At 37.4% G+C, this 11,522-nt stretch overlaps 2 protein-coding genes across 3 annotated transcripts; one reads left to right on the forward strand and one right to left on the reverse strand.

The window, feature by feature from the left end:
* The first annotated feature begins 5,370 nt into the window (after window positions 1–5,370).
* LOC110750299 (uncharacterized) lies at window positions 5,371–7,479 on the forward strand. Of its 2 annotated transcripts, XM_021950598.2 has the most exons (2): window positions 5,371–6,817; window positions 6,899–7,479. In XM_021950598.2, exons 1-2 carry the CDS (start codon window positions 5,731–5,733, stop codon window positions 7,081–7,083), a joined length of 1,272 nt encoding a protein of 423 aa, XP_021806290.2. In that variant the 5' UTR covers window positions 5,371–5,730; the 3' UTR covers window positions 7,084–7,479. The 2 variants fall into 2 exon arrangements, with proteins under 2 accessions (XP_021806290.2, XP_021806288.2); XM_021950596.2 differs by having other exon boundaries at window positions 5,373–7,479.
* Window positions 7,480–9,819: 2,340 nt separating this feature from the next.
* Window positions 9,820–10,671, reverse strand: DI21 (drought-induced 21). Its single transcript, XM_021950567.2, has 2 exons — window positions 10,493–10,671; window positions 9,820–10,370 (listed from the first exon to the last, which is right to left on the reverse strand). The coding sequence occupies exons 1-2, from the start codon at window positions 10,564–10,566 to the stop codon at window positions 10,133–10,135; spliced, it is 312 nt and encodes a 103-aa protein (XP_021806259.1). The 5' UTR covers window positions 10,567–10,671; the 3' UTR covers window positions 9,820–10,132.
* Between the last annotated feature and the right edge of the window lie 851 nt (window positions 10,672–11,522).

An 11,522-nucleotide genomic window follows, 5' to 3' on the forward strand; every position in this document is an offset into this window, starting at 1 on the left:
AACAACGGATAAGAAAAGAATTACTATGAAGACACATTGTGGTGACTCCAATTCCACCAATCATATCCTAACAATTTTCATCTTAGAATGATGAGTAGACAAGGCCTTATTGACACCTAACAAGGAGGAGGTGTACTTTTAATTACTATTCACGTATAAAAATGGAGTTATCCTTTTAGAAAGAATACATAGTCATGCAATAATAAACATTAAAATTAAATTAAATCAAAACCTTTAAAGAAATTATAAAAAAAACAAAAGAACTCATGAATTTAACTAACAACAAATCCTAACTAACCACCTTTTCAAGAACCAATTTACTAAAGTAAATTAATATATATATAAATAATTATTAGAATAGTACTATCAATGCAAAACAATATCTATTTCCTTTTTACCAAGATAATTACTTATAAATATGCATATAATAATGTTTATTCCTTTTTAATAAACTTTGATAAAAAAAAATACGGACTCTTACTGTCCTCTCCTCTAAATTTCCTACAATTCATACATTCAAACCTTTTCTTTCTCTCACTTGTTTAGAAGAAGGAAAACCAGGGCTGCTAAGTTGTTTAAGAAAGCAACCCCAGCCCAATTCTACCATTCGTAGGACCTTGAGAGATAGGCCATACGGAAGATTCTTATGGCAAGTACGTCGAAAACCCATTCCGACCAATAAAAAGGAAAAAGTCTGAAACTGAAATAGTGGAATAAATTATGTCATAAATGTGGAAGAAGTTCTCCAAATCTGGACAAGGCCCATGAAAGCAAGCAGCAACAAATTCTTGATGGATTTTTGGGTTATTTATTCAAATGGTCCTCAAACTTATATTTGAATTGCATTTTGATCCCTCAATTAAATTATTCATTCAAATAATTCACCAACTATATATTAATCGATGGATTAGTCATACCGTTTTTACTCAAGCCAACGTTACCGGTGGGGTATAGGATGGGTATATGTGTCTTTTTCAGACCTCAAAAGGCTTTGACAAGGTTGTTGTCTTTTTCATACCTCAAGAGGGTGCTGGATGTGGACATGCTCGCCTGAACGGCATCCCAAACCATTGCACCAGACCATCCATGGAATCAAGAGACAAAGCCTCACTTGCATCGTTGCCCTCCAAGTTCTCACTCTAACAGAACCCATCCTTTTTCGTTGTCCTCACCACCAATAGTCTCTGGCCTTAGAAGCATCTACTCCTCTGCATCTTCTTTCTCTCATTCGCCTCTACCATTACCTTCATTGCCATGTTCTCCATGTACCCAATTGCTCACAAGGGTGTTGGTGTTAAAAGGGTTTCAACGAATATTTTAATTTTTGGTTTTTTTGTTTGTTTTTTTGGGAATTTAGCTCTGTTTCATTTGTTGAAAAAAAGGAAGGAAGAAAAAAAGATTGGGGGGTGGGTTGCAAGGATGGAGGTGGGGGGAGGGTCATGGTGGGTTTTTTTCTTTTTTTTACTATTGGGCATTTTAGTTTTTAGTTTTTATTTTTCTTAATTTTCATATATAAAATTGATTTTTATAGTATATTTTTTTTATATTTTTTAAGAAATTAATTAATATTTTAAATAACTCTCAAATTGACGGTAACATTGATGAAATGTAATGGTAGAACAAATTTGCCGATTAATATAGAGTTGGTAGACCATTTGAACGAATAATTTAATTGAGGAACCAAAATGTAACTCAAGTATAAGTTTAAAGATCATTTGAATAAATAACCTATTTAATATTATATAACTTGATGTACAAGCAAGCAGTAGCTAAATTGAAATTGACCAGACTAAACTGCGAAAGTTACAATTAGGTTAACCAACTGACATTATGATCCCCAATCAAAGCCTCAAAACCCAAATAGTACCCCGCGATTATTATGCATTGCATAATTGACAATAAATTTGGGTGAACCTTCTTGCCCATTCAATCCAAGTTGTTATTAACGAATCTTCGAGTACATATGTCGTAATTAAAATTATTTATTTTTCGAATTACTATTTATTAAGTTAACGAATCTTCCGTATTTGTTAAATAAATGAACGGTTTATCATGAAAATCTTAATTGTTATCAAAACCGTCAATTTCTTCAATGCATATGCATTATTGCATTATTAGGAATCTCAATTTTGGTTGATTTTTAGTTTGGACTGTGACATTGGGTAACTAGAATCAATAATAATTGGACTTTTTTGTCCGTTTGAGGCCCCTTCCGGTTACTATCTTATCCAACTTTTTTCTATTATAGCTGTCTATTCAGACACAATTTACAAAACCAAAAACCTGGAAATAAAATAATTTCTAAATAATAATCAAGCAATAGCGACGGCCCAGAAGACGACTGCCAAGTGTGGAGTTGCTGCATATGCCGAGCTGTACCACTGCAAAGTAAACCAACCCATTATTCAGAAAATAAAAAAATAAAAAAAAGTTGCATATGTATTTAATATTTTGTAGCATGGCTGGGGTATTAGGCTACTGTCCATGGTCCCCATAAAGTCATTTTAGAACGACAAATATTTTGTCTTATTTGTCGCCAAAATATTATTACTTTATAACCACTTTAGAGTAGTCTATTAGTTTTTAGTGGCTGGGGAATAGTATGTTTTTTTTTATTTTCAGCTAATAACGCACAGAATAACTTTTTTACATATTATTACATTATTGACCGGGTATAACTATACCCGTAACCAGTTACAAAAAAGTTTTTCTATTTTTTCAGGCTCCAAAAAAGAAGCTGCAAAATATCATAAAACTGAACAAAATGAAAGGTTATCATTATATCTGATAATAAAGTTAGGATTAGGGTGAACAGTAGAGAAAGAAAGATTTGGATGTCACTGAGTTGACAGTTGAAGACGAAGTGATGATGGACGGCTGTGATGATTTGGACTGAATGAGTGGGGCAGATCATCTGATACTGATATAGATTTACTGATAGATGAAGGGTCTTGAGAAATCCAGGTGGATGGAGACGGTTCAGCTGGAGAGAGCCTTCTCTAATCTAATCATGTCATATATTCATTGTCACGTCCCAAAATGCAATCTGTTTGCATTGTAATGTATGGTCTTATCTTATGGCAATCACCGTGGCCTCTCTGTCTCTCTGAGTTTTTGTGTTGATGGTGAGTTGGTTATCAATCAATTAATTAACCAAGAAAAATTCGACCAAATTGTACTTGCACCAGACAATCACAGCAAAGAAGGAACTCTATGCCAGGTTTTGCTCATTAGTTTGTTCTCCATGTTGGTAATACAAAAGGCTCAATCGAGAATAATCATTCGAATTCAATTCACCGAATTGCGATTTTAACAAAACTCTCGGATCACTATTGTTAAAAAAACATCAATTTCGTATGAAAACTCGTAAGGTACTATACTAAAAACTTACACATGAATGATCTTTTCAACCATACTCGATATCATTGATACACGATCTACTAACATATTGCTCGCATACATAGAGCGTTACGAATTCATTTTATTTAAACAATCCTCAAACGGGATCATAAAATCTCCATAAATTTGATGTCAAATCAAAACAAAAAGGGCCTAGTGATTTAGTACGGTAAAATTGTACCTAAGGAACACATTAGAGACCACATCTAGTAAAAGCTCGGAAAGCTCATTGTCTGGTGGCCAACATTAATATGCGTTGAAGAAGTCTTATTTATTTAGGCATGCATGCACAACCACGTGTGAAGTGTAGTACTGTAGCTGATCCCAACTATGGATATTAATTTATAACGATGTGGGATCCATATATTTCGTGGACGACTGACTGTCCTCAGGCCGACTAACAAATTTGATAAACTGTCCATGCTCCATCTTTGATTTGTCTACTTCACAACCCATGTAGCCATGTACGCGTTGGGGCCCTAAGCATTATGAATCTTCCCCCTGGTAGATGAACACAACAATTCCCATGTTTAATTCAGTCGACAAGTGTTCTTAATTACAACATTATGTTCTAAAGTTTTCTTTTTAACTGAAAATGAAGCCGTTCGCAAATTCTATAAGCCTAATCTATTTTGCGCAAAAAGTTTGTAACTTAAATGCTTAAAAGCAATTATTTTTGCACTCGAGGTCATGTGTTCGAATGTCCTCTCTCAAAATCTCTTGTGTTGGCCGTGACAGTTAAAATAGTTTACTACTCACTAAAGGGGTCTTTGTCTAGAGGTGGCAATGGGTTGTGTCGTGTCGTGTCAGGATTATATATGTGTCAAGAATGCTAAATCCAAATCCAACCCGTTTAATTAACGTGTCATTTTCGAGTTGACCCATTTATTTTCCATGCGAATTTCGGGTCATGTCGGGTTGACATGCTAAGTGATAGCAAATAAAAAAATAATAAAAAAATCTAAATTTTGATAAATTAATCAAGTAATTGCATTTTATATTTATTATTTAAAATAATTATTTCATTTTGCCCCTCCCTATATATAAAAATTGAGAATGAGAAATTTAAAAATAAAGAAAATGAAGAAAAAACAAAGAAATGGGTTGGCGGGTTATATAGGTATTTTAGAGGATTGACAGATTATATAGGTATTTTAGCGGGTTAGCGAGTTGACCCGTTTAATAAATTGGTTAAACAGGTGTCGGGTTGGCAGGTTACATAGGTATTTTATCGGGTTGGCGGGTATATAGGTATTTTAACGGGTTGGTGGGTTGACCCATTTAATAAACGGGTTAAACATGTGTTTTAGCGGGTTGGCGGGTTAACTCGAAACTCACCCATTTATAAACGGGTCACTGGCGAATTGACTTTAAAATGACTCGTTTTTTAATCGTGCGGGTTCGTGTCATATTTTTTCCATGCGAATTTCAAATCGTGTAACGGGTCGTATTGAAAATTGCCACCCCTAGTCTTGTCTTCTATATAGAACTCCCCATTAATTTTGTACAAAACAATGATACAAATTGAATTTGATACACCCTTTTGCTTTTGCAGACAGAAGATTCTTTGATTACTTTCGATTAATTTAAGCTGCTGTAAATTAAAGTTAATATTCAAGTAATTTAGTTATAGGCGTTGTAAATAGTGGGATATAATAATAGAAAATATTGAATATAGTAGAAGTAGAAGTAAAAGCGCCGCGTGAGACAGCGGAGAGAGGACATGCAGGACACGTAGTGGCAGCAGCAAAGCCTGCGAGGCCGTAGCATTGGAGGAGGAATCTATATATTTGCAGAAGCTTTTGTTCTTGGAATTAAAATTGTTAAATAAATATAAGAAGCAAAATAATTAATTAATAAATAAATAGATTAATATAATAGCAGAAAAAGAGAAATGAATCCGTGCGAAGAGTAGAGACTAGAGAGGGGTTGAGTTGAGTGTGCATACATAGTCTTTTATAGATTCTTCCGCTTGGGCTGTCTGCAAAAATATTTAAGTGTTATGGTTGTCTTTTTACACACTTTTTTAAGCGTATAGGGAGAAGTCAGTCTTCCACGTGCTCCTGGGGACTCTCTCCCTCTCTCCCTCTATCTCTCTCCACAACTTCAATGCCATCATATAATTATTTTCTCCCACTCAATTACACCCTCTGACCATCTCTGCTTACTCCTTTTCTCTGTTTTGTTTGCTTCCCCCTCTCAAACCCCATCTCTCCCAAGCACAGAAAACCAGAGAACAAATACCCATTATTCTCCACCAAAAATAATGCAAAAATATCAAACACCCCATCTCTAGTTGAGCACAAAGATTTGGTTTTGGTTACAAGCTTGATGATGATGATGATGGAAGGCATCAAGGGAGGAGGAGGAGGGAGGGTGAATGGCGTGGGGGGCCATCATGATCAAGTTCAAGTTCAAGTTCAAGATCAAGACATGGGAGATGGGATGCAGTGCAGTGACCATCCATACAGAAACAACCCAGGAGGGATCTGTGCTTTCTGCCTCCAAGAGAAGCTTGGGAAGCTTGTGTCTTCCTCTTTCCCTCTCCCCATTCATGCTTCAGCCTCCCCTTCTTCCTCCCCTTCTTTTAGATCTGACACTGTCAATGTTGGTGTTGCTCATAATGGCAATGGTGTTGCTGCTGGTCCTTCTTCCTCTGCTGCCTCTCTCTCACTCTCCCTCTCAGTCCACCCAGCCTCAGCTTCTGCAAAACCTAGAAGCAATATTGGTAACAGTTATCGTCATGAAGATGACTTCTACAGCACAAGGAGAGCCAGGATTTCGTTTCTCTTGGCGAAGAAGAAGAAGAAAGTGAGCACTGCTACTTCTAATGCTGCGTCTTCCGATCGAGCGGCGGCTGATGTTGTGTTCAAAAGAAGCAAATCGACCACAACCCCAAGAAGAGCCCACCATTTCCTGGATGGTTCTGAGGACTTCAGCCCCAGAAAGAGAGGTGGGTTTTGGTCGTTTCTCTATCACTCTTCCGCCAAGTCCTCCTCATCAAACAGTTTGAACAAGAAAGCAATCGAAAAGTCCAAGATCTCGTCCTCTTCTTCCTTCACATCGTCAGCGGCGCAGAAAGATTCCAAATGCTTGGGGTCGTCCTCTCAAAGGAATAAAAGCGAACACCTTGCGGTCGAGGCAGTAGCTGCAGCAGACGACGACAGCGCTAGCCCCAACAGCAGCCAAGCCACTGCTGCCTCGGGCTCCTCGTTCGAGCGCAAGGTCTCGAGATCCAGATCCGTCGGGTGCGGCAGCAGAAGCTTCTCCGGCGACTTCTTCGAGCGGATCTCAACTGGGTTCGGCGACTGCACTCTCAGAAGGGTCGAGTCTCAGAGAGAAGGCAAGCCGAAAGCCAGCGTCCACCGTCAGGGCGAGCACAACAACAGCCACTGCATGAAAGAGCGAGTGAAATGTGGTGGGATTTTCAGTGGGTTCATGATGACATCATCATCTTCATCTTCATCGTCTTCCTCTTATTGGGTTTCGTCTTCTGCAGATGGACAGCTCGTCCATGGGCGCAGCAGGAGCTGGGGCTGGGCTTTTGCTAGCCCCATGAGAGCCTTCACCAAGCCTTCTTCTTCTTCGAAAGATGGGAAGAGAGATATAGTTAGGCAAGCTTCAGATAAGAACACCACCCCCAACCTGAATGCCATTCCTTCCTTGCTATCAGTCAGAGGTTGATCTTCATCACCATTTTCATCATACACATTATTAAACTCTGTTAATTAATTAAATTACTTAAATTACCCACCTGTTTATTATTAATTACTCTACTAGTCCCTGTGTTTATTTATCTTAATTTGGTGGTCTGCAATTCCATTAGTAATGTAACACATTGGGTTTCATCCTAAATCCTAATTAGTCTCTTGGTTTCATGGCTAAAATTTCTTGTGCTTGCACAGTGACTACTGTTTTTTTTTTAAAATTTTTAAAGTGAAGTGCAGATGTTGACCATCTTTATCTGTTCTTCTGTTGTTTTTGGGATTTGGTGTATTTTTTCAGTCTTTGAATTTTTATTTTATTTGTAATTTGGACCTTGATATTAATGTTATGGCAAAGAAATATGAGTATTAATTTCTTCTTAAAAAGTATAAATTGCATGTGTGGCTTCTTGTGAGCTTTCAGTTGTCACATGCATACACATGTTTGGTTGGTGTTGGACAAACTGTAAGCTCCAAAATCACAATGGCCCATGTTACAGAATCCCCAGCACTATTTGGTTTTGGACTGCACTGGACTAAATAAAATTTTCTTATGATGACCCCTTTGACAAAATATACTTTAATTAATTCTAGGGGTCCCCCTTCCACCCTGGTTGTTTAAATGTCCCTAAGATTCACAGATGGGGGAGATTGAAAATATCTGAGGAAAGGAAGTTTTTAGCAATGATATGCATGATCAAACCAATTTGGGGGGACTTCTCTTCAGTGTCGTTATGTTTTTTAGAGGGATTTTTGGGAACCTATGGGGAGATGCCAAGTGTTCTTTGACTGGATGGGTACGTGGGTAAACTCTTGCTTGATTGGGTGCGGTGGGATTTGTTGCTTTGGTTGGATAGAATGGGTCATTTGGATGGCATCTAAGTAAATATGGGGTTTTAGGGGGAATTTGAATATGATCTTGGTGTAGTGACGGGTTTTAGGGGGAATTAAGATTTTCATGATAAACTTTTATTCATTTTTTTGGTTTTAATATAAAAATAGCATTTTGCCCTTGCATTTAACAGAAAAAGTTAACAACATTGACCGTAGGACCATTTGTCCTAACAAAATTGAAGTTAAAGGACCACGGGAAAGATTTTGAAAATTGAGGGACTCAAATGCAAATCGGGTCTAAATTCAAAGACTAATAAAACGATTAATCCTATGTTATAATAAGAGTCTTTATTTATTAAAATTATATCCTAAAAATCCAAGACATATTAACCCTAACATCTATTCATATTATAACATGTAAATTATCATGATTCATGACACTCAAAAATCTCTCTTTAGAGTGTTGTGTTTTATTCGAATTTGGATATTGGCATGATTTTATTTCTCGAGCTTGAAAAGTTTCTTCTCAATCTCAGATCTTTAATAATTATTACATACTTTAACATACAATATGGATATGGAACTCACTTTTTATTCCAAACAAATTTTGAGCTAACATCGACTGTGGGATGTGGAAACAAACAAAGATGTTATTGTTTTTTTCCCCTTTATAGTGAAAGGAATATTGTTTGGAAGTAGAAAAAAAATGTGAAAACTCATGAGACGGGCAAGAGTTCCAAATTTACAAAAGGACAGCTTTTCATGTGGGTCATTGTTTATTGACTCACAAGTCAGAACGCAGAAAAGAGTAATAATATGTGGACCCGGCCCATGTACTTGTACTTTTAACCCATGGGCTTTAGATTTCCTCCTCCTTTTTTACACAGTTCCCGCAAGCCATATATATGGACATGGATGTGAAATTGTGGACCCGACCCGAGTGCTTGTACTTTTATCCCCTACCAGCTGGTGCAATGCATAAATAGGTTATATTTTTCACTAGTTTTGCATTCACATTCAATAATGCACAAAACAAATTGTGTAAACAATTATGTATCTCATTATGAATGCTACCAAAAAGAGAAAAAATACTCCAAGGAAAAAGTGCTGGATTAGATTCAAAGGAATAGGTAAAAGGCTACGAATGAATTTATGTCGAAATCAATCACAAATGATTCTTATGGTTTGTCGTGCAAGTTAATATGGGTAATGTATCTTTTGGAGAGCCATTGCGATCTACATTTATAAGTAATTTTCGTCAAATATGCAATTTTGTCAATTTTGTGTTAGGGGACATTCGTGTCAAGGTGTAAGCATTTTTGTTTTTGTTTTGATATAAGCGATATTGAGGGACCGCTTAAGAAAATTAAACCATGAAATCATGTTGGCATTTCGGATATGAAATTGAGCTCCATATCAAAGTGGGAAAAAGAATCGGAACTGCTACTCTGCTCCGCCTTTACTTTACGCGATCAGGATCAAAGCTTTTCCCAGATTCCAAAGCCTAGTGCTTGTAAATTTCCTCCTCAATTAGCACGCTAATCAAATTCATTGTCGGATCCCTTTTTCGGTTTGTTTTGTTTTTAGTTGCTGCTTTAGCTACACACAAAGTTCCTCTTTCTTATCCATTCCTATTATTTTATGTAAACACAGATTAGTGTGGTTAAACCAACTTGAAGAGGAAGAGTAGAGACAAAACAATATTATTAATTATTATCTTTATTATAATAGGCTAATATTAACCCACCACCGTAACTCTCGGCTTTTTTGATGGATAGAAGTCGAACTTTATTAGTTCCAAGTGAACTACTGTCAGTGACCACATGAAAGTCGGGACACAAGCACATTCCAACAAGGAGATGGCTACCTAAAGCAATTCATAAGGACTGAAAGACAAAAATAAATAAATAATAGAAAACTGGATATGGGTGATATAACAATTGTGGCCTCATTAAAATCTTCCTTAAAAAACATCGGGTAAGGAAAATCCCGGATAAGGAAAATCCGGTCAGGAAAAAGAGTAACACTGCATCACAACCAGCTAAAAAGCTCCTAAACTACTATTAGCTCACATAATCAGGATTAATAATTAATTAAAAATCCTTAATGCCAAGGACACCACAATGATCTCGTAATGATACATCCAAGTCCTACACATATCACTTGTTCTGCTAGTCACTGTTGTGGGCTTGGGCTCACTTTGTTCTGTGTCCCAATAGCATTTCTCGGAGCTCCACCGGGTCAATCTCGTCCGCACAATTGGCGGGCCTGTAATATCCAGTTCGGGGATCTGGGGCCCACGCAGATGAAGAGCCAAGCCCAGATTCTTCTTTCATAGCATTCACGACCCGCTCTTCCACCATAGAGCTCCTGGACCCTCCCCTACCCAATCCAGCTGGCACCGGCCCGTGTGACGCGGCTGCATAACAACGCCTGTTTCACCACAATTAAAAACAGTTATTCATACACCCGAGGTAAAACGAAAATTGTAATTTAGTTCTAAAGAAAAAGAAAAAGAAAACAAAAACACAAAAACTTGACAGAGTAAAACGCACCGTTGAATAAGGAACTTAGTTTTGGGGAGAAAGGAAGCCAGTGGATTTGATTTGGTGTATAACAGAGAAGCCATGAGAACGAAGGAGAAAGGGAAAGAGAGGTGATGTTCCTCTCCCTTCTTCAGTTCGTGGGCTCTCTTTGGGGTGGCGGCGAAGAGAAGGGTTAGGGTTAGGGTTTGTGTTTGCCTTCTTTATATATAGACAGGGTAAATGGGTGAAGGCTGTAAAGTCATTGACACGTGGGTGCAAACGCTGTTACGTTTCTCTGATTTATTTATTTTTATATATTTTAATGTCTATGGTTAGGAATAAAATCCTCCCTAAAATCTAACCTAAATTTCTCATTTTGGTTCCAAAAGGACACTGAGGTGAATTGGTTGGTGAAGGACACTTGTGTTGTGTGTATATCCAAGTTTCCAACGCATCTTTACCTGGGAAAATCTTTTTGAGATAGAATATTTCAAAATAATAGGGCCACCAATGGATATACTATGGTAGTACTAGTGATAATCTAGAAATTAGGTTATGGGATTTTCCCAAAAAGAGAAGAAGAAAGTTTATGGGCTAAGCCCAACTATCCTGAATATCTTTGGGTCATCTGGTTAGCCTCCTTTTTATATAGAGATATTTAATCATAAACCCATTCTTAGTACTAAAACTATAAATAAACCATACCACCAATTAATTTCTATAAACAAACTCCAAAAAACCCCCAAAAAATGACAGTTAGTCCTATTGAATTTAATTTTGATTTATTAAATTACTTTGATTTAAGGGTTTCAGTTTGAATTGGGCAAGGTTGGTCCGATGTCAAGGGAAAGGGTGCTGGAACTTCTCTCTTACTTACCCATGCGTTGGGCTCAAGAAAGTGGGCTTGGGTTTTGGTGATCCCAAGTGGCCCAAAACCTCCACCTTTTGAACCCTCAATGGGCCTTATGGACCCTCGTACCCATCCACACCACAACTCGCTTAGCAAGTCTTAGGCATGTATGTGGCTTGAGCCTACTTAAGCTTGTCGAGTGGTTTGACA

The sequence above is a fragment of the Prunus avium genome, chromosome 1, assembly GCF_965620075.1.
Source record: "Prunus avium chromosome 1, drPruAviu1.hap1.1, whole genome shotgun sequence".
Lineage (NCBI taxonomy): Eukaryota > Viridiplantae > Streptophyta > Magnoliopsida > Rosales > Rosaceae > Prunus > Prunus avium.

What these genes read in the sequence shown, in the direction of transcription:
- DI21 (XM_021950567.2), bottom strand. Translation starts at nt 10,566, where the DNA reads ATGGCTTCTCTGTTATACACCAAATCAAATCCACTGGCTTCCTTTCTC. An exon ending in ACTAAGTTCCTTATTCAACG is followed by an intron (nt 10,371 to 10,492) that starts GTGCGTTTTACT and finishes GTGGTGAAACAG; the next exon opens with GCGTTGTTATGCAGCCGCGT.
- LOC110750299 (XM_021950596.2), top strand. Translation starts at nt 5,731, where the DNA reads ATGATGATGATGATGGAAGGCATCAAGGGAGGAGGAGGAGGGAGGGTG.